Source organism: Mycteria americana, chromosome 1 (assembly GCF_035582795.1).
Source record: "Mycteria americana isolate JAX WOST 10 ecotype Jacksonville Zoo and Gardens chromosome 1, USCA_MyAme_1.0, whole genome shotgun sequence".
Classification (NCBI taxonomy): Eukaryota; Metazoa; Chordata; class Aves; order Ciconiiformes; family Ciconiidae; genus Mycteria; species Mycteria americana.
Window position 1 is genome coordinate 203,131,095 of NC_134365.1, and position 22,832 is coordinate 203,153,926.

Consider the following 22,832-nt stretch of genomic DNA (forward strand, 5'->3'; position numbering starts at 1 on the left):
TAATGTACCAGCATAGATGCAGCCCACTGATTTCATTGCTGTGCATGTCATGCAAACAGGCTCCTTGATTTATCCATGCTGCGTGTTCAATATATATTAAAAAGCTGTATTTAAATAACAAACTGCAGTATCACAGACTTCTAACTCTACAACCATCTTTTCCTCACTCTGTAATCAAATACTTGCATTAACAATAACATAACCAAAACCCAATTCAGTGATGCACCTCCTTATTCAGAGTTTCCCCTCTCTGATGATGAGAGAAGAAAAACAGCATGGCAATTTTATCCAGGGAGAAAACCTCCCTGGTTCTTTTGTGGAGGGAAAATATTACTCTTGATTTTTTTATGTGACATTTCAGTACTACAGACCCAGATGCATTAAAAATGTAAACTGAATATTTCCATTTAAATATTGAACAGAGACATAATCTCTACAGTTCTTATTTCTCTACATGTGGCAAGATTAACACTCTACAACACTTACACCACTTGATATTTTCCTACTGAGATCTCAGAAATAAATCTGGAACTTACCTTGTGATTAAGCACAAAATTAACTACTCCACCATTTTCTTGTATGCATGCTTTCAGCCTGCTCTTCTCCTGAATGGCTGAGTATTTAACTTTAATAACGAACACACAGTTTGCAAAGATTGCCATTGCCCTCCTGTTAAAAGAGAAAAGAATTTTTTTTTTTTTTGGCTGAGCAAACTTTCATTCCCACCTAAGTAGTCTCTCACCAAATATATCCTTTGCAACTCTAACAAGTTCCAAAACAAATCCCATTTTATTAGCATGGTGATCAGATCCACTCAGAACATCTCTTAATCAGTTTTATTCTTTTTTTTTTAATTATGTGGAAAATTTAGTGTGACCTACATTTTCAGTGAAGCCATGGCTTGAACTAACTACTAAACTCTTGTCTTGATCTCTTGCTGCTAATACCCATTGTTAGTAATGTGTAATTATCTTAATTTAAACTGGAACAACCTCTCTTTCAGTTCCCCTTTCCCACAGTGCCATTATAAAATAACCTTCTTTTTCAAGAATGTAAACTGCTTTTCATGCTTCCACTCACTGATCTATAATCTGTAAACATAAAAACCTCACCCCACAACATTTAAAAAGAAAGTTGGAAAACTGATTCAGATTAAATCCAACACAGCAAAAAAACCCCAACAACAACAAAACCCCCAAAACCAAGAGGCTAGTTTTAATCCAGATCAGTTTTCTGATTGAATTCACCCTCTGGCCTATGACAAAGATTTACAAAAAGGAGTAGTGTAGCAGTGGAAGTGATGGAGAGGTAGGGAAGAGATGGAAGTAAGGGGACTACTCTTCTCAGCAGTGTCAACCTAATTTGTCTGTAAAACAACTGGATTGAAAATCAGCTGCATGTAATTTGTGACAAACTATGCTAAGATAAGAGAGGCTGGTAAAGTTTTATTTAAACAGGAGTAGAATTTATGACAACAAAATATAACTGCAGCATCTGGCTTAAGTGATTAAAATGTATCATCAATGTATATTTATTTTCCTGGATGCCTATGACTGTAAAGTTATTTTAAAAACTGATGAGAATAATTATAGTGTAAATGAGACCACTATACAGAGCACTGAGCTCTTTATATAGTATATGAGCTCCTCACCATGTCACAGGCTTTCTAGGGTTTCAGAGCCCTTCAGTGGTAAATGGGTGTTAAGTACAAGCCAGAGGTCCTTATGACAGGGTGGGTTCAGACAGAAGCCAAAACCAATGCTCCCACTAAGCTTATTTGAAGCACAGCGCCCAGTTTAGTTTTCTCTGAAAGGCATTCAGAGGGTACACCTCAAAACCACTTTGAGAACTTAATCAACATAAGGCAGCTCTTGACAACCAAAAGATTTGGCTTAAAATTGCATTGCTGCTCCAAGCCAAACCGCTAATGCACACACACTGCTAACGCTACAATAACTAGCATGAAGAGAACATATGCTTGTAAAATAAAATATTCAGGTCATAAATTCTTTTTGCCAATGATTCTTTGGATCCCAGTACACCATGTCCATATCTCATCCAGAGGGTTAGTATCAGTGTTGCTGGTAAAGACTTTGTTTTTACTCTATTTGTATTTCTGGAAAAGCTACTTGATGATGTAAATTTCCCCACAGTGACTTAAGGCCAAATAATTTTATTTGTGGATAACTGTGGTAAATGGGTGTGACACTGACACTCTAGAATACTTGGCCTCTCTAAATTCCATCCTGGACTCACAGGATGAGGCAGAACAAATAAGAAATTGCTCGTTCGGAAGTAAAGATAATGTGAAAGGAAAGCAGTTCTTGTGTTAGCCAAAGATGTCTGATATTAAGTGCCCTCTCTCTTGGGGAGGCCATTCAGAGCAAAAATGACCTTTCTCCAACTTAATGAGAGCTCCCACATACACTGCAAATTCTGATTAAACTATCCTCCTACTTCTATAAATAAATACCACCTACATTAAAGACCACAAAAAGGAAAGCAGATGATGTTTGTACTACTTGCGTTCATTTACCAATTCACATTTTTCTGCACTATGTTTATGTAAATTAGGAAACATTCATTAGAACAGTTTATACTAGTTTCTTAGGACTAAAACCAAAGACTTTAATTACCCAATAGGTTCTTCTGCCTTAAAAATTAGCATTGGTCAAATTGCACCAAAGCCTTTACAAGGTCAACAAAACCTTTACATCAACCGTGCAGTAAGATTCCACTGTAGTATGGAGAGAGAATAAACCAAGAGACAGTAACAATGCAGAGGAAATGTTTAAATGGCACTGACAACAGCACTTCACAATCCAATGTAAGCTTATTGTTTGATTAATTTATCAAGGACCTAAGGCTACAGCAGATTATTAGGATAAAGTTTCAGATAAAAAAAACACAAACAAACCCAAACCACATTAGCCTGAGGTAATTTTAGGGTGAGATTTAGAGTGTTACCTATAGTACATTTAAGGAATGTATTTATTTTCTTACTCTATGGCCTATTTGATTTTTAATGTATGCAAGTAAAGTTGTTCTTCAGTGCAGTAAAAAAGGAATCAGATGGTCAGCTACCATGGAATAACTTAAATTATTAGCTAAAAAAATAAGAAGTAGTTAGTCAAGGAGAGAGAGCAACATAATTCATTTGAATTTGGGGTTTCATGAAAACCTGGAAAATCAACACTATCAGACACAATTTTATACATGTCTGTATAATTTTATCTCAGAAAGGTAATCTACAGGAAGGGCCCAAATAATCTACTGCACTATACACCTGACAGAACTGGCATCTCTGTAATGGCAATACGTGCATTTAGGTCAGGCAGATAGCTGATCAAAGGGCACATGAGGTCATTATATACACCTATATTTTGTGGCTCTTGTTTTTGTTTTTTTTATGGCATTAGCAGTGCTTTTGGCATAAAAGTACTTTCTGCTCACACAGAAAAAAAACTCTCCATATTCTAACTAAGAGATTTTCACATGATTCTATGTTATCTGAGGTGATAAAAATCTTTTACAATCTTTTACAAAGCCTTGTTGTAACTTGGCTCTGTGGGAAACTGTACCTTTAAGAAGCTCTACTTTGTGATATAAAGTCTTATTTTAAGCTGCTTTTATCAACTTTATTTTGAATCTTGTCACAAACAAGATAGATTAATTTGAGGCATATATATGGGGAAACGTGCCACTGCCAAAGGCTTCCTTTAATAACCATAGTATAGATTTGGGCACTGACTCCCTCTTCACTAGAGCTCTGTGTGCACTAGTTTTCTCAATATATTCTCTAAAGCAGATTCTGGATACTGCTAAAGCATCACCAGAAGTTGTCTCCTCAGGAAATAATGAACTCTATTTGCACAGTCAAAACAAAAGGGTTATTAGAAGGCAATGAAATACGTACAACCAATTGCAAGCATCAGCCTTGCCTATACATCCGTATGTCATCCGGAAAACACCAGAAGCAACTGAAATTTGTAGCTACATGTGCTGCAAAACTCCATAAAAGTATTTTATATTACATTTGCTTATGAAAATCAAGCTGCTAAGAACCGAGAAAAAAATTCTTGCGAGAACTGATCTGTAAATAAACCGTAGGTCAGCCAGTAAGCAGAAAGGAATGCATAAACTTGAGGGATTAATTTCCTCTAAGTCTGTCTGCAAAGACACCCCCCCTTCTCTGTTCCCAGCACAAGAGGTATTAAATGTGCACTACTCCTCTCTTTAGATTTTGAGGAAGCCAAATCATTTACACTCACCTGCTCAGGCAGCTGCCCTCCCTGAAGGATCTTCCTGCTTCCTCAACAGCGTGAGGTACAACTGGAGAGCCTGGGGGAGAGGAAGGGCTAGGACACACTCATACCTCCCCGTAAAATGCCCGAAGGGACAGCAACCCAGTGAAATAAATAAACCAAGCAAAGTGCAGTCTACTGCACAATAAGGGACAGTAACCCTCGCTGCATTTAGAAGGAGGAGGAAATTGTCACTGTTAAAGCACAAGTGAACTTTGGAATACCTGACAGAGAGCAGTAAATGGGGGTTAAACCTGTTCAAAGTCTGTCCCCACCAGCTTTTCTCTCCCTGGAGTGAAGAAGATTTTATTCTCTTTCATTGTTGATGAATGCTATCACTGAATAGTAGCCGCTCTTCTATTTCCCTAAAGAACCAAACTTCTCAAGGAATTTTATCAGTGTTTGGCTTTACTCTTTTTGAATGGCAAAATTTCCAAAATTCAAAATCAGTAGAAAACTATTGTATTTAATCTGTGTGTTGAGAATTAATTAACTGCTGATAAACAGTTTTATAACTGGAATACTATGTTGTTGCAACACCAGATAAGGAAGTTATGCAAAGTGGAACTGCTGACAATTATCACTGGTTTAATTCTTACAATTTTAATTTATGTTGGTGGATCCATAAGGTCCCAATAGCCTCAAAAGGATTTCACACAAGCACACGAGCTTGTACTTCATGATCGAACCACAAATGCAACACCATTGTTAGCCTGCGACGTACTGCAAGTTTTTGGAACGTGATGCTCTGCCACTTACTGGAGTTTAGAGGGAAACACTAATTTTTCTCAGTGAGATAGAGCATGGCTAAAGCACAAAATGTCAGAAAGCCAGGGGATGCTTTTTGCCCATTTATCTTTCCGTTCCTCCCTTACTACAGCTATTTAAAGATTAAAAGGGTATTTTAATCTTATTATTTTATTGCGGCTACATAAGTAGCGGCAATAAAAGCACACTAAAAGTCCAAAGCCTCACCCCTGCAGAAAACGCCACACCCCGAAAGGCTTGCGGACAGCTCACTAGACAGGACTCTCCTCACACCCCGTGCCGGGACAGCCGCTGAAGAACACTGCGGGGATACGGCCTCCTGCCTCTTCAGGAGCTGCGCTGCCCGAAGAGAAACCCCGCCTCCCAGAAGGGCCACCAGCGGCGACGCGGGGAGGACCCGGGACCCGCTTCCACCTGGGGGCTGTCCTCAGGAGCGAGGGGCAGGCCCAGCTGTCTGACAGGATCCCCGCCGCCTCTTTCCGCCCCTTGCAGCCCCGGCCAGGAACCGGGGCAGAAGCGACTGCGGGCGCACTACTTCACTGTTGATGCCCATCAACGGCCTTTTCGCCGCTGAGTCTCTTGGGAGCTGTAGTTCGAGCGCGGAAGAACCGCCTCGCTGCTGGCCGGGGAAGGTGGCGGCTTGGGACTACAACTCCCAGCATGCTCGGCGTCGGGGCGGTGCCCAGCCTGTGGCGCCGGGAGGCTGTGCGATGGCGGCAGGTTTGTAATAGAAGGAGAGGGGTAGCGGCCAGAGCGGAGTGTTGCTGCAGAAGCGCCTGAGGAGCGGTGCCGGTGCTGCCGCCCCGGTACCTGTGAGGGGCCGCGGGTCGGAGCTGTCGCGGTGCGGGTGCCTTGGTGCCGGGGGAGCGGCGGGACCCGGCGGCGCGCTCGGGGCGTCCTCTGTAAGGGCGTCGTGGTGCCGCGGGCTGAGGCGGTGTCCGCGTCCGTGAGGGAAGGGAGGCGCCGAGCCTGGCCCCTCGGCTCGGTTGAGGAGCGTGGCTGTGCTTGTCTCCCCACTGGCGACCTTTGGGGGGATCCCTTCGTCCCTCCTCGCCTCCCCGGGACGGGTCAGCTTCAGCCCTGCCAGCTCTTTCGGTTGGCACGAAGGTGCTGCTGCCCTGAGACTACGGGAAGCTTTAAACTGGCAGGCTGCCACGAAAGGGTCTCCAAAAGGTGACAGGAAAAACAGCGTGTGAACCCTGTAGGCTTGAATTTGCTTACGCAGGAATCTGTACCTCTGGGAACTTCCAGTGGCGTCTCAAAACAGAAGCCAGCTGAAAAACATTTTTCTAAGGGAATTTCGCTGTTTCTCCTAGTCACGGTTTCAAACTGGTTGAAAGCATAAGCCCTTTTGCAGCGGTAAAATTAAGCGAGAGCTGGCGTGAACTGTTCTCTTGGGAACAAGGAAGCTTTAAAAAGTTATTTCCTGGTTAGCAGGACTGTTGAGCCTGGGCTGCTGGGGTTGTCTGTCCTTTGTCCCCTGGCCCCTTCTTTCTCTGTATTCCCCGTGACACACCATATGCGCAGGCGGAGAGTTAATTGCCCCGGGACTAGTTTGAGGTAGCAGGACTGAGTGGTCAGGCTCTTGCTTGCCACATCGGCAGCAGTTCTGTCTCTTTTTCTTCCTAAGTGAGGAAATCACTTTGGGTCTCCTACCTACCTGATTTCATTCATGTTCTATGACACTTGTAGGAATTTGGTTATTACTAAAACTTTTGCAGTCTTCAAACTTTTTTTTGGATGGATTTAAAGAAAGAAGCTGGTTGGGAGGAAGGAGCTAACAGGCAGCATGGTTGTAGAGTTTTGACGAGAAACTAAGGAAGACACGAAAATAAGTGCTGCATTGAAATATATCCAGTAAAATGTTTGTATTTAGATGGATATATTTGAAACTTTGCATATGAAGGTCCTGTGAGGGAAGTCTCTCTTTCAACTCTTCAAATCACCTCTCTCCTTTTGTTGCAGGCACTTTAAAAAAAATTCTGAATCCCTCTCTGTATTACTGAAGAGAATATTATACATAGCTTTATAATATTTGAGATGATATTAACTGTACTCAAATAAAGAATAAGATTAAAAGTTGGATTATGTTGACTTCCTCCACAGAAAGTGTTTGTTCCTAGTTGTCCAAATTGTTTCTATTGCACAGGGAAAAGCAGATTGTGACTTATTTTTATAAATACACTAGGCTGGTTATAAGAGTACCTTTCTTTTACTGGGAGCCTGTTATTGTGGATTTCTTATTTTGTTTTATCTGCTTAATTTCTAGGTGCTAAAAGTAGTTAATCATCCATACCAAATACCTGGAACTTTGAAAGTTTTACTGTCCTAACACTATATAATGTAATATTGTTATGTTAATGGTATATCAGCAAATAAATTGGAATACAATTTACAAGATGCCAACTGTTGAAGATCCGAGTAGCGAACAAAACTTCATTGCACATTGGATGTCCGATAGTTCCCGTGCTGGAGTCTTATTAGATCCTAGTTTTACCAGTTTGAAAATCAACAGAGAAAGTTTATTATCTGGACCTGAAAACATCACAGCTTTCCCTGTTGAAGTGTTGCATCTTTCAGACAGCTGTTCTGTAAGTGACGACTCCTTGCGTGAAGAAGAGTCTGGCAGCACTTGTACACTTCAGCAATGTACCAGTGAAACATCTTTGCCAGCAGCAGCATATAACACAGAAACCTCTAAAACGGACTTTGTCCATGGTGAAGTGGATGGTCAGAATAAATCCGATCACAGCGATCCACTCTTACAAAAGCTTAAACAGGTAAAAGTTCTAGAATTCCTTGACATACATCAATTAGATTTATTTTGTTTCCAGGTATGATTTGTCATACCTGGAAGTAAGCAAACTCTTTGCAACACATAGAACACAGCAAGCTTAAAGAGCAAGGCCCAAGTCACAGTTATGCATGCATAAAAATTGGTGTCCTCCTCATGATGTGCAGTTATTGAGAGTCTGTCTAACTTCTGTTGTTTCTAGCTGGCACAGGTTCCACTATAAAATGAAATTGCATTCAGTGGCAGTGTACTTGTTCTCAAAATCTTTTTACCTGGAAAAGTGTTTTACACACAGTTTTACAATGTTCCGTTGTTTCTTCACTTGAAGCTGTGGAAATGGGCTGCTGGTCATTACAGCGGTAGTACTTCACCACAGATATTCACAACATGGTGAAGTTGTATGTTCTTGTATCTATAGCAACATCTGTTAGTTCTCAAAGTAGCTATGTACACCCATATACCTGGTTCTGTTTAGATGAAGAGAGATGTTAGTGTTGAATGTGATGAAGTGTCCATGACATTGGGATAAAAAGGCCTGGAATTATAATGTTGTGATGTTATTAATTGGTTTTTGCCAATGCAAACATGTCAGTTAATCCACCGTAACTGGCTATACATTCGCTCGTAGCTCTTCCCAATTACTAGATATAAATTGTGTTAGCTGAAAGTGTTCATAGGCATGTCAGTAGATCTTGCTGTTAAGGATTAAGAACTCACTTACCTCCTTGTCCACTCTGCTAGCAGCTACCTCAGCATGAATCCCTGTCTGTTCTCTCAAGTGGGGTGTCTGGGGATGCATATGTGTGAGTTTCTAGAGTAGAATTCCACAACTTATGTGATACTATAAAAGTTTTCTCCTCTATTTTACATGATAGGAAAATATTTATTCAGTTTTTCAGTATTGTCAGCAGTATCAAAGAGTGGCTAAATGACAGATATTAGCTGGTTTAATGGTATCTTAAGAGGAATTGTTAAATCTCCTGTCTTAGAAAGTTATTGACAATCTAATATATTATAAAAAAATAAATCTGATGCTTGCAATGATGAATGTAGTTTGGATGTATGAGATTTTTTTTCAGTTTGGTTTTCTGAGGATATTATTATCAGAACAGGTAGAACTATGATTCTGTAATAAATTAAGTGAAGGTGTTTGATATGAGACTTAGGTGATGTTTGGATTTTGATTATTAGCTCACAGCTTCTACTTGCATAGTGCCTTACTTCTGTTTTCACTGGAATTTTAAGGCACTACAAGGACAATTCAAGGGAAATTTTTATTACCTGTTGGATGACAGGTGTGGCCCAATTGTTGATCTATGGAAGGGTTTCATCAGGCCTCCTGCTTTCCTTTGGAGGAGCTGGAACTAGCACGTATGTGTGTGTTGGCGATACAGAGATGGGCATGGAGGCCTACCACCCATTGCTGTGGTTTCGTAGGTTACAGAATGCCCTGCCTTCATATGGCCCTTGAGGCTGGTCTTGAGGCAGGGCCAGGGACTCCTGCTGCACAAGAAAATGAAGACTGGATTACTAAATTTAATCAGTATTTTAATTCTTTTTTTTCAGGCAGCTTCATGAGTCTTAATGTTCTCTGATGCTCTTTTGCCCCTCTCTTGGTCCTTTGTATCGGTACTGTTCACTGTAACTGAGATCTTGGAGAGGGGAAAAAAACCTCAACCCCACACTTTTTCTAAAGCTTTAATTATTATGAATTATTTCACATTTTAATAAAAACACGGCATAGTAGAAGTTAATGTTAAAAGAGCAGAATTTGAATGTTTTTCCCATGCAGTAGAAATGCGTGTTCTGATTCCTACTGTTTGCAGATTTGTCAATTAAAGTCTAGTGGAACTGTTAATTGGGCAAACTGGAAACAGCATGTGCATTCATAGACAGAAAAAAACAAAACTTTTGTTTAGCATAGAATTTCATATTCTTAATTTTGTTCATGTTACACTTACCTAATGGAACATCTTTAAAACAAATACCCGTTGTCTTGATGACACTAATCCTGTGGTACATTCTGAGTAAACCTAGCCTCTAATACATTTATTTTTTTGTTTGAAAAGCTGAAAGAATTGCAACAACAGAAACAGGAACAGCTAAAGAAACAACAGATGGAGCAACTTCAAAGGCTAATGGAAGAGCAGCAGAAGCTACTTAGCATGGTATCTGGCCAGACAGCAGTTCTTGGTAAGTTGAGAAAGAAAGCATATGATCTACTTTGAGTAAACTGAAGAATTTAATCTAATTTTCCAGTTAAAATCTGAAAGTGTATTCAGTGTTCTTCATCTTAAGGCTACTTGATTAGTCAAAGATAAATGCTGTATTGCTTCAGTGCCTGAAAGTTGAGTGCTACTGTAGAAGGAATACTATCCTGTTTTTATAAAAGGCCAACTGTAATTGTAACTTGATCAATATGCGCTATGATAGGAGCTCTTGTTTCAAATAAGATATTTTAAATATAAAAGACAGTGTAAAACAAACAGTTGGTTTCCTTTCTGATTAGCTGTTTCTCCCAATACTTTTGATTGCTTTAAGCTATCACTGTATCCAAATGAAGTGGACCCTCTCTGTTTCTGCTGACACAGCACAAATTTGTTCAGGTGATGAACTGAACGAGACTAGGGAGCTGATCTATATTGAAAAACAAACATTTGTAACCTGTATCAGTTTTCCAGTCTCGTTTGCTGTGTGCAAAGGGAGGGGACAGTGCTGGGCTGGAAAAAGCTTTTAGAGTTGAGCAGGGTTATCTTCTCCTGTTGGCAGTATCAGTCCAACCTGACTTAAATGATTATCTTTCTTTCACTCTGCCTGCCTGAGAAAATGAATTGAGAGCTTAGCTTTAGGAGAACAAAACCCAGATCGCCTAATCGCTTATTCTTGATCAGTAACATAAGGATGGAGGCTGGGTGATCAATCTTGCTCGTCAGTGCCATTTCTTTTTTCTTGTGGAACAGTGGTGTTGTAATACAAATACAATGACACAGCCATTTTTTTTCTTTTAATTTCAAGGCTGTACTCTAATGGCTGAAAGTCAAAAGCTAAGACCTGGGCATTCAGCAGGCTTAACAACTTTATGCCAATTGCCATCACCTGGGTATCAGAATACTTTTGAAGACAGAGCTTATGCTCCGATTGTTTCTCCACATACACAAGACTGTGATTTTTTACAAAAGTTAAACAACAAAGAATGCACCTCATCTTTGAAGAACAGTCTTTCAGGAGTGTCTGCCTGTGAGAAACAAGGTCTGGGTGCACCTCTGAAAATGCAGAATTGTTTGAAAAACAAGGAAGACAAATATATTACTAGTTAGTCATTTATAGAAAGATAACTTGGGATGTGTGTGGGGAGGGTTTCCCCTTGTAGTTATCGAGCATAAATTTCTACTACTTATTGTGAAGATTTTATACAAGTGTTGGTTTACTTGATTTGTTGGTTGGTTTACAGACAGCTTACAGACCTCAGAGTGTTCCTGTTGATGTCCGTGTGAGTTTTGTTAAAAACAGCACGAGGAAGAAAAAAAAAATCAAGTTCTTCTGTCTGTATGAAATGCTTGTCTGTTTTAGGAAAAAAATATAATCTTTACTGCTAAAGCTTATATATGATAAAGACTGGGAAAATAGCAAACAATGACAGATATTGGATAGCTGAATTGTTTGGGCTGAACTGTACCCACATTTTCACGTGGCAAATGGAAAATAACAATCTATCCAGGGATACAGAATGTCTTCAGATGTTCCTCTATTGTGAGGATTAGTAACTGAACTGGAATTAGGAGTCAAGATGGGTTGACAAAGAGATCCCATCATACGACTAAAAATTATTTGTACATCAGAAGCAATGCACTGGAGTTCTTTATCTTTCCTCCTCCTCAGTTTTACCATTGGCACCAGCATGGCTACTATGCTGCTATGACTGGAATAGTGGTTTTGGTTTTAATCTAGCAATTTAATAAGATTGCTGAAAACCTGTAGAGGTTTTGTTGAAAAGATATGAGATTGCATTTCACCATACTTCATACCAGCTTTAAAGCTCTTAATCAGAGGCCTGGGTCTAAGAGGGTGTGAAGGGATAAATTGATCTTAACTTATACATATATACATGGGAAACAGAAGCTTGATAAGAGAGCTTTTCAGTACAGCAGAAAACCAAATTTGTTTAGTTACTTTATTTTTAACGCATAAATTAACAATAGCAAAGAAGATGAACAATCAGAATGGGTTATTTAAGGTCTGTGGAAATTTTTTAATACATAATTGGATATTCCTTTAAAAAGAAAGCTCAAATTCAAATAATAATTAATGTGGGGAAATCTTCAGACTATTTTATGTAGGAATTCAGGTTACATTACCGTGAAGCTCCCTTCCGGTTTTAATCTGACCCAAATGTTGCTTAAAGTATGAGCTGAAAACTGATTTGTTGTTGGGAAGGAAAAAAAAATTTCTATTAATTTCATAGGAAAAAACATGTGGTGTCCAGAACAAAAGATGGAAATATTAATGGAGAGTGAAGATCATCACATTGATCCTTTATGTGCGGAAAGAGCAGATCTCTCTGAAAATTCCAGCAGAGAAAAACAATTGTGGACTAATACAGAGGAAAGGTAATTCAGACCATTATTATGCAGTTTTTATCAAATAGATAACAAGAGTTTGGTTGAATTCTGAGTCCTGACTGAAAGAGTCTGATACTCTCAATTTGTATAGCTTTCTCAACCAAGAATTCCATTTTGTTAGGTACTGTGGAGACGTGTAGTAAGAGAGGCTCTGGCTTGAAATTGTTTATGCTGTGAAAGGTGTGATGTTGTGTATTGGCTGAAGAGGTGTGTGCAACCTGGGGTAATGATAGTTTAGACGCATGTTTTAGTATAGGCTTAGTATATAAGCAGTTATAATTACTGTTCCCAATTTAATTTATTACAGCTTCCTAACCACTGTTACACGGTGAAAGTAGTAATGTGAAGGAGGAGTGTAAGGCTGTAACTTTTTAGTTTGTTACCAGGAGTTATGCTTGTTTAAACATCTGTATATGGCTAAGAAGTAATAATAGTGCTTGTGGCAGAAGCCTTCTCATGTATGGTAAAAGCTTTGTTTATGAGTTGATAGAATAAAAGTAGTGGTTGGCATTGCTTGAAAGCTCTGCCTTGTCTGCCAGGTCATCACAAAGACAAGAAATACTTGTTCCAGGCTGTGGTGGGTTGAGCCCAGCCAGCAACTAAGCACCCACCCAGTCGCTTGCTCACTCTGTTCCCCAGAGCAGAATGGGAGAGGGTATCAGAGGAGCAAACTCGAGAAAACTTGTGGGTTGAGATAAAAGCAGTTTAATAAGTAAGGAAAAGAGGGGAGGAAAAAACCCCAAGTGATATAAAGGCTGTCAGTCTCCACCTCCCACAAGCAGACTGATGCCTACTTGGTCTCTGAGCAACAGCTACTTTTGGAGGACCAAGCCCCCGTTTGTTACTGCTGAACATGAAGTTATATGGCATGGAACATCCCTTTGGTCAATTCGGATCAGTTGTACTGGCTGCTTACCCTCTCAGCCTCTTGCCCACCCCCAGCCTACTTACTGGGGGGCAGGGGGAGCAGCAGGAAAAACCAAAGAAAGCTTTGATGCTGTGCAGGCACTGTTCAGTAATAGCTAAAACACTGATGTGTTATCAACACTGTTGTAGTCACAAATCCGAAACACAGCACCATATGGACTGCTATGAAGAAAGCTTGCTCCGTCCCAGCCAGACCCAGTACAAGGCTATGAAGGAGGAGGAGTATCAAAGGGGGAGATAAGGAACACAATCTCAGTAGCATTACTGAGTGGGAAGGTGATACTGTAGAAATTGGCAGTATGACTAAAATATGAATGAAAGTTTGGTGGTCTGGGCAGAAGAAAGGGTCACTGAGAAAAGCAATGAAAGAAGAAATAGCAGAAGCTGCATACAGTATCTTTTAGATATGTATATTAACTATAGCAGGGATTTCATAAACCGTTTCTGAAAAGATAAACAGCTACTGTTACAATGCATTTCTCAGATTAAGTTTGACACTTAATGACCAAAGTACCTCATAATTTGTCATCTTTTATGTAATTACACCTTAGGTCTTTGAATAGCAGTGATGTTAAACACAGTTACAGAAATGTAAGACTTTTTTTTTTTTTTTTTAATTACACTAGACCTATTAAAGCTGCGATTCAGGAGAAGAAACAGACATTTGAAGAATACCTGGAAGAACAGATACAACTAGAAGAGCAGCGTCTGGGGCAAAACCAGAAGTTACAGGTTATCTATGTTTTTTTAACTTTATTGGGTTTTATATATTGTGCCAAGATGAGGTAGGTGCTTTAAAAACGTACAAGGAAGATTCTAGCATCCAAAGCTAACACTGAATGCAATATTCACATTTTTAAAAATAAAACAATAAGCCCCAAATATTTCACTTGTTTAAGATGTCTTTAGAAATCCAGTAGAAATGTACTGTATAAATTCCTGCTCCTGTGTGGGGTTTATTTGAAGAAATCTTCAAACTGTGTAAGGGTCTTTTTAACATTTTGTGTTTTACTTTTCCTTACCCCTTTTCAGGAGACAAATGGATCAGCCATTCAAAAACCAGTGATCAAACGACCCTTCCTGAAAAGAGGAGAAGGCTTAACAAGATTCACTAATGCCAAATCTAAAATTACAAAACTTGGAGAAAGCACCCCAAAATGTCAACAAAGGGCTTCAGATGACAGAAATGTTATTAAAGTGGACCGATCACAAATACAGAAGAAAACTATGCCTCCTAGCAAAGAACGGGTTTCTGAGAACCCTTTTGCACCGTGTAAAAAACATAACCACCCTGATAAAGCAAAACATTGCCCTATTCAGAAGAACCTGGTACTCAGGAATCACAATGGAAAAAGTATCTACCCATTAGAAACAAGAATACAACCAGGAAAAAATCATGATGGACAGATGAGAGATTTCCCATCAGAAATTAACAACAAAATAGAAAATAAAGAGAACGTAGTAGAATTTGCTAAGTCTAACACTGGCAAAATTGGAAACAAATCACCTAGTGCAGAAAAGCCTCAGTTGTCTCATGAGCTGGCCAGTGCCGTTTCTAATTCTAAATGTCCTATAGGTCACCCTGTAAAAGATCCAGAACTGTCTTTTGAAGTTTCATTTCAGAATAAGCTGGAAAACTGGGAAAAAGAAAAAGAAAAAGAGAATCTAGAATTAGATGAATTTTTGTTTCTAGAACAAGCTGCAGACGAAATATCTTTCTCAAGTAATTCCTCATTTGTGCAAAGGATCTTAGATCAAGATCAGCAAACTTTAAAAGGCCGTAGAATGTCTTCTACCCCTATCAAGGCAAAACAGCAGCAAGTAAAGGCGCTGGCTGTTGAACTTATAAATAAGAAAAATAAAAAGGCAGACTGTATGACACAGGGAAATATAAGTGATAGAGCAGTTATGCATACAGTCTCAAATTCGGGAACAGCTTTTAGAATGAAGGACCCACTGAATAAAACGGACAGTGTAATATTTTCAGCTTCTTCCATGACAGCAGCTCCTGTTTTAAAAAGTAATCAATGGATTGTAAATGAAGATAAGGGTGAGGGCAATGGTGGTACTACTACAGATTCTGAGAGTGAATTTGAGACCACATTAAAGCATGAAAATGAAGATGCTAAGATATCCTTTATGAGCCATAGAGAAAGTGATCCAGAATTTTTTGATTATGGACGTTCTGTTACAGACATGAGCAAAGAAAGCAAAAATGGAGATGCTGACCTTGGCTTGTCAGACAAAGATTGCAGTGCGCTGTCAAAGCAAAAGATTAGAAAAGCTCCGGACTATCAGAGAAGCATGTCTTGTATAAGTAGGAGTAAGTTTGAGTTTGATGATGAAAGAACATGGAGTGATCTTGATGAAAATTATGTTAACAGTGATTTACCTGAAAAATATACTAAAATACCTTTACAGATGGACTTTTCCACTAAGAATGATACAACTGTCCCAGATAAAGCAATAAAGAGAAAAGTTGCCACAAAGAGGGGAGATGAAATGTCCAAAGAGTCTGCAGTGGACAGTGATTCAAATGGACCTCCTGTATCAAACCTGATGATGAAACTGTTTCCTTCACTGAAACCAAAACAGAAGGCAGGCTGTCATTCAGAGCACGAAATCAAATCAAATGTGGAACAGGAGCCAGGAGGTGAGAGAACAGCAACTGGTAGGAACTGTAAGAAGACATATATTATAAGTATTTCCTTCTAATGCTTAAGCTGTAACCTGACATTACACCAAAGTACAGACTTCTGCTGCAGGGGACAGCCCTGTTCTCACCTTTCGTCTCCTCTCCTGGTTGCATGTCTGATGTCCGATCTAACATGCTGCAGCTTGCAGCATGAGTACGATCATCAGTGAAAACTTTTTTTTTTTTTAAATTTTTAAATTTTTTTTTCCTGGAGGCTAGTTTTCTGTCAGACCATCTTATTGAACATGATCTGGAGCTGCTTGATCACTGTTTCCAAATCAAGGAAAGCATCAAAGGCATGCCGAAAATGAAGTGGTACCTCCCTTTCCAGTGACAGTGTGCATTTACACCACAGTAGGGTAATGCTATGCACTGTTAGGTTAGCTTGTTCCCCTACAAATATAAGGAGGTGGCAGCCCTGTCCGTATTTTCCGACAGTAGTATAGTATCTAGAGAAGTCACGTGGAATATGGGAAATGTGGATTCATTTTTCTGCTTTTGCTCAAGCTGATTTCAACCGCATGGTTATAGTCTGGGGAAGGACTGCCTCTATAAGCTCCTGCTGAAGCTGTTGCATTTATGTGAGATCATTAAAAATGCAGTTGTTCAGTGAAAGCATGATGGCATAGTCTAGTGTTTAAATCTCTTCTCTGTAAGGTGGTGAGATCTTGGTTTCAAACGCTGCTCCAGTGAATGTTTAGGATTCTGTTTAGGTTTTTATGAGAAGTTCATATGAAAGCTTCTACTTCTGCTTATTCTTTTGTGGATTGATTTTGTAGGGCTGTCTAAAGATGCCTGCTAGATGTTGTTTGCAGGAAGAGGGGTAGGGTTTTTTTACTGAATCTCAGAGCATTTAAGGGTGAATGAGGCTACTACCTACACTGCAACATCAGTATTTAGTCTCTTCTCTTGCATACTCAGAAGCAGACTGTTAAAACCCTGGGAGTGTTAAGTAGTGACTGAACAGGAAACTGGGATGGTAAAAAAGCCCACAAATCCTATTATTGGCCTCTGCAATAGATTTCACATCGGTGATGGGTGTGAGCAGACTTTGTTGTGAATAAAACTTGGAAAAACTTACAACCATAAACTTTTCTGTTTGATGCTTGGCCCTTATACCTTCATTTAATTTCTCTAGCTTGACATGAAGCCCTTCACATTCCAATTCCTAATATATATTTAGTTCTACAAAGTTAATAGATATACTCAGTATTTGAGGTACTTGAGTAAATAGTGCAGAGTGCTTTAAAATGTCACTTCTGTGTTATTTGAATAGTAGAATTTTTTTGCAATGCTACTACTACTATCTCTAAAATAGTACACTTGATTATTTTTTTTTAATTTTTTTTTTTTTAACTGGTGTGTCATAATTGTTTACTTCAGTCTTATGGATGCTGCTTAGGTAACTTTCATCTGGTTGTTCTTTGACAGGAAGCACTGTTCCATCCCAGGTACTGAGAGAGAGACTCGCTGAACTGGAAACGGAAATAGAGAGATTCAGAGCTGAAAACACAACTCTAACTAAACTCCGTGAAGAAAGAGAGCATGCCTTGGCAAATATCAGGTAATTTTTAATTGAAACATTTTGGTGCATTCACTTACATAGTATGTTCCAGACCATCATAATGTCCAGTTACCAACAGCACAGATAAATAATTGGTGTGTTTCAGTTACAGTGGAGACATAGGTCAAGAAACTGGTTGTTGCTCCATGTATATATTAAACTGTAATTACTACTCACACACAAATTATAATATTAAGAACCCCTGCTAGTTTAATGTGATATCCTTAAAGGCTATACTTGGGAGAATTTGTATGCTTTTGCTCTGAGTGATAACACAGTCCTACATTGGTCTTGCAAAACTGATCTTCACGCTAACATGATTGATGCTCTTCCTTTGGATTGAATGTTTGTGCGTACAAACTGAGAATATTTTCATTTGAACTGGGGGACTTAGAAGTGACATATAGAGCAGAATAATTATCTCTGGTGACTTAAATGTGGCACACCTATTCCTACCAAAGTCACTTTTGTTATTTTTGGAAACAGCATCATGTTATTGGCTCGTGTTTAATTTGTGACCTCCTGTTAATTTGTGACCTCCCTGCACCAGGGGAAGAATCTGTTAGCAGATTCTTTTCCCTGGTGCTTTTGGGGGAATGGTGTTCTACTGCTTTGAAGAATGTTGGAAGATTTTAGCCAAAGCTTTGTTAAATACAGGATAACTTTTGTGACTAGAAGATATAAAAGTAGAATTTGTTGGACTTCAAACACTAGCTGTGTGACAATTCTTACTGCTTAAGTAATACCATTTGTGGGTAAGTCTTCCTGGGGGTAAGAGATGCTGGATTGGAATCAGTGACCACAAAATTAAAAGTCTTCATTTTCTTCCTTAAAATCCAGATTTGAAGTAGTTTTGGGCTAAACCAACATCTCTGTTTCATAATTATAGGAAAGAAATTGCAGACTTTCAACAGCAGAAAGCCCAAGAACTGGCTGAAATAGAAGAATATAAAAAAAAGGAAATGAAAAAACTGCAAAAGGAGCGTAAAGTTTTTGAAAAATATACCACAGAAGCTAGAGCAATTCCAGATAAAAAAGAACGTGATGAAATTCAGGTATAAAAATATATTATTATTCTAGTCCACACAGGAACACTTACATTCATTTAAAGGCAGTTGAGAACTAAATTCTAACTTAATTGAAAGGTTGCAAGTAATTTCAAGATGGGAACTGTTAGTAGACATGGCCTAATTGAGGAAGGATCTACAGCCTTCACAATGTTTTCTGATGGTTTTAAGGCAAAAACCCCTGATGAGCAACTCTTTTTGTCACATTTCCATACTAAAAACTGCCCGTGACTATCGTAGAATGATCTTCAACTTTGATACAAAATTACTGTAGTTACCTAAAGACCTACAAGTGAGTAATAACAAAATGTATCAGAGATGTAAGAAACAAGATCTCTGTTCCTTCATTGTCAGGAAGTATGGTACATGAGATGTACAGACAAGTTGTATTGAACGTCACATATGGATTTCCCTCCTCCTTCCCTACAAATTTTCCTTACGTAACTTCCACAGATTGAAGTAACTAACCTTTGCTAAACTGGCTAGGCAGATTCACATGTGTTTTATGTGATTGTGTCCTCCCTGTTTTCCTGTGCCAAGATTTTTGAAGGGTCCTCTTAAGGGCAGCCTTAAAGATTTCATGTTTCTGTCTCAAGTGTATTTGTACTGGCCAATCTATGACGTGTGAAGGATGCCAAGAGGGCAATAAGGACACTTCCTGTGATTGAAGTTGAGCTTATAAAGTTGGTAGCCTACAGTAAATAATCTCTCTTTCAGGAAGAAAACTTCTACTTTTCACCCTCTGCCCCATTAAGCTGATACTATTTTTTTGCCACTCTTGTGCTTTTTTATGTGCTTGTATTTCTTTTAGAACATTAAAATATTTTAATATACTAAAAAATGAAATCTCTTGAATTTATAAGCATGCATTCTTCTAAGGCTTTAAAACAGCAGATTGCAGAGTTACAGGAAGATTTGAAACGAAAAGAGGCAAAATGGTCAACCACCCATCGACGCCTGAAAGATCAAATAGAAGCTTTAGTAAATGAGAATATGGAGCTAAAAGAGGAAGTCAGAATTATGGAGAGGTTTCGTCTAGAAGCCTGGAAGAAAGTAGAAGCTGCTGGAAGCAAGAGGAAAATAGAAAATTCTGGGATGACTCTAAAAAGAGCAGAATCTGTAAGTTATTAATCTTGGTGTTTTAAATTCATCTGTGTGAATATACTCTTGAGTTTTGGATCATAAACTTGGAATCCAATAGCTACAACTTAATTGTTTACTTTTAATTTACTAATCTTGGGACTCCACTAGTGGTGACAGACACAGAATTTTGTCAGTCACATTCTCTCCAAATGTGAATGTTCACAATGTGCAGCATCTGTTCTGTTGAGGAACTCATCTTAGAAATTCAAAATGAAGCAATTATAAGAGAAAAATCATAGATGGGATCTAACCTGTGAACCTCTGCACCTTAAGGATCAGCCAGGCAAACCAGGCAGTTCACCATTGTCTAAAGTAGTTATATTTAGTTTTGAAACTGTAACTATTATTCTAGATTGCTTGCACCAAATTAACGTTCTGCAGTTGTTGGTAGTGAGGCAGCAGGCAGAGAAAGAGTTCCAAAGTATAGTTTGGGCTACATCACACAAGCCCTTCTGCTGACTGAAGCTCAAAAACATATAGTTTGTGCAGAAAGCTTCCTGTCAATTTCATGTCACATGGTGTATAAATTTTGCTGCCACTGTATGAACAGTTATGAATAAATGTCATGTAAACCACAAATAACTTTTTCTTTTAGCATCTACCAAATAGAGGCCCAACAAGTCAAACTGCGTCTCTGCTTCTTCCAGTACAGAAATGCAGCAAGATAAATGGCAAAAGTTACTCACAGGCAAAAGGTATAAATGTTTGTCTAATCAGAGAATTCTGTTAACTCTTTAAAAGAAAATTAATGTGGATTTTTGCTTTTATTAAAGAGACTGCATCACCACCTCAAGAGTAAATAGAGAATAGTTGTAATGGACTTGAGTGTATGGATAAATGCCTCTCAGGGTAAGATTCTGGAGAAAGCGGTGATGAGACCATTCTCAGAGTGAAAATGCTTCTGGTCACGTTTGGTGATCTGGAGCATACCAGAAGCTATGCTCGGTAATCCAAAATAGCATTCATCACTGCTGTTCTCCAAGCTGCAGCTGTTGATTAGATGACGATGTTTATAGCATCAAAACTGCTGTGTCTCTTCAGAAACTTCTGTTATCAGGATCTGTCATCACATGGGCAATACTGTAGCAGGTGTTCCTTATTCACTGTTACAAGCAAATGCTGTTGGCAGCTATACCCCTTCCTAATGGTTAGTGACCTGCTACACCACTTAGACACTCACAAGTCTATGGGGCCTGATGAGATCCACCCGAGAGTACTGAAGGAACTGGCAGATGTGCTCACCAAGCCCCTTTCCATCATTTACCAGCAGTCCTGGCTAACTGGGGAGGTCCCTGCTGACTGGAGATTAGCTAATGTGACGCCCATCTTCAAGAAGGGCCGGAAGGAGGACCCGGGGAACTACAGGCCTGTCAGCCTGACCTTGGTACTGGGGAAGCTGATGGAGCAGATCATCCTGAGTGCCATCACACGGCATGTAGAGGATAACCAAGGGATCAAGCCCAGCCAGCATGGGTTTAGGAAAGGCAGGTCCTTCTTAACCAACCTGATCTCCTTCTACGACAAGGTGACCCACCTAGGGGATGAGGGAAAGGCTGTGGATGTTGTCTATCTAGACTTCAGTACAGCCTTTGACACGGTTTCCCACAGCATTCTCCTGGAGAAACTGGCTGCTCATGGCTTGGATGGGCGTACTCTTCGCTGGGTAAAGAACTGGCTGGATGGCCGGGCCCAAAGAGTGGTGGTGGATGGAGTTTACTCCAGTTGGCGGCTGGTCACAAGTGGTGTCCCCCAGGGCTCTGTGTTGGGGCCAGTCTTGTTTAATACTTTTATCAATGATTTGGAAGAAGGGATCAAGTGCACCCTCAGTAAGTTTGCAGGCAACACCAAGTTGTGTGGGAGTGTTGATTTGCTTGAGGGGAGGAAGGCTCTGCAGAGGGACCTGGACAGGCTGGATGGATGGGCTGAGGCCAATTGTATGAGGTTCAATGAGGCTAAGTGTTGGGTCCTGCACTTGGGTCTCAACAACCCCATGCAACACTGCAGGCTTGGGGAAGAGTGGCTGGAAAACTGCCTGGCAGAAAAGGACCTGGGGTTGTTGGCCAACAGCCGCCTGAATATGAGCCAGCAGTGTGCCCAGGTGGCCAAGAAGGCCAATGGCATCCTGGCTTGTACCAGAAATAGTGTGGCCAGGAGGACTAGCGAAGTGATTGTGCCCCTGTACTCGGCACTGGTGAGGCTGCACCTCAAATCCTGTGTTCAGTTTTGGGCCCCTCACTACAAGAGAGACATTGAGGTGCTGGAGCATGTCCAGAGAAGGGCGACGAAGCTGGTGAAGGGTCTGGAGCAGAAGTCTGATGAGGAGCAGTTGAAGGAACTGGGGTTGTTTAGTCTGGAGAAAAGGAGGCTGAGGGGAGACCTTATCGCTCTCTACAGCTACCTGAAAGGAGGTTGTGGCGAGGTGGGTGTCGGTCTCTTCTCCCAAGTAACAACTGATAGGACAAGAGGTAATGGCCTCAAGTTGCGCCAGGGGAGGTTTAGACTGGATATTAGGAAATTTTTCTTCACTGAAAGGGTTATCAAGCATTGGAACAGGCTGCCCAGGGAAGTGGTTGAGTCGCCATCCCTGGAGGTATTTAAAAGATGTTTGGATGAGGTGCTTAGGGACATGGTATAGTGGTGGTCTTGGTAGTGTTAGGTTTACAGTTGGACTTGATGATCTTAAAGGCCTTTGCCAACCTATACGATTCTCATTCTGTGTAATGAATAATCACATACAGAAAGTAACTGGAGGGTACTTCTTGACACCTCTGACAGCTCAAGCAACTATCATGTTACCTGTTAGAAGAGTGCGTTCCAGAACTGAAGCCCTTGCCGGTTTTATTTTCGTAATCTTTCTGGCGTGCTAGGAGAGATATGGGAAAAGTCTGCCAATCGGTTCCTATTAAAAGGTTACATTAATCTTCCTCTATGAATTATAAGGCACAACTAAA

The 22,832-nt window shown here is 39.9% G+C and overlaps 2 protein-coding genes across 5 annotated transcripts in view; one reads left to right on the forward strand and one right to left on the reverse strand.

The window, feature by feature from the left end:
• PARP4 (poly(ADP-ribose) polymerase family member 4) overlaps positions 1 to 5,155 on the reverse strand; it is a 53,862-nt gene extending 48,707 nt beyond the window's left edge. The window contains 3 exon segments of the mRNA XM_075499197.1: positions 135 to 168; positions 537 to 669; positions 4,272 to 5,155. Coding sequence (XP_075355312.1) covers positions 135 to 168; positions 537 to 662 — 160 coding nt within the window. The 5' untranslated portion in view covers positions 663 to 669; positions 4,272 to 5,155.
• Positions 5,156 to 5,391: 236 nt separating this feature from the next.
• The window catches only part of CPAP (centrosome assembly and centriole elongation protein), a 28,405-nt gene continuing 10,964 nt past the window's right edge, over positions 5,392 to 22,832 (forward strand). For 2 of the 4 annotated variants that reach the window (XM_075490959.1, XM_075490960.1), the window contains exons 1-11: positions 5,392 to 5,792; positions 7,342 to 7,852; positions 9,936 to 10,059; positions 10,882 to 11,115; positions 12,329 to 12,473; positions 14,039 to 14,144; positions 14,445 to 16,065; positions 17,539 to 17,671; positions 18,561 to 18,726; positions 19,618 to 19,857; positions 20,477 to 20,576. In XM_075490959.1, coding sequence (XP_075347074.1) covers positions 7,427 to 7,852; positions 9,936 to 10,059; positions 10,882 to 11,115; positions 12,329 to 12,473; positions 14,039 to 14,144; positions 14,445 to 16,065; positions 17,539 to 17,671; positions 18,561 to 18,726; positions 19,618 to 19,857; positions 20,477 to 20,576 — 3,295 coding nt within the window. In that variant the 5' untranslated portion in view covers positions 5,392 to 5,792; positions 7,342 to 7,426. Of the gene's footprint in view, positions 5,793 to 7,341; positions 7,853 to 9,935; positions 10,060 to 10,881; positions 11,116 to 12,328; positions 12,474 to 14,038; positions 14,145 to 14,444; positions 16,066 to 17,538; positions 17,672 to 18,560; positions 18,727 to 19,617; positions 19,858 to 20,476; positions 20,577 to 20,654; positions 21,113 to 22,832 lie in introns of those variants that run through there. The other 2 variants (XM_075490963.1, XM_075490962.1) reach the window with 2 other exon arrangements.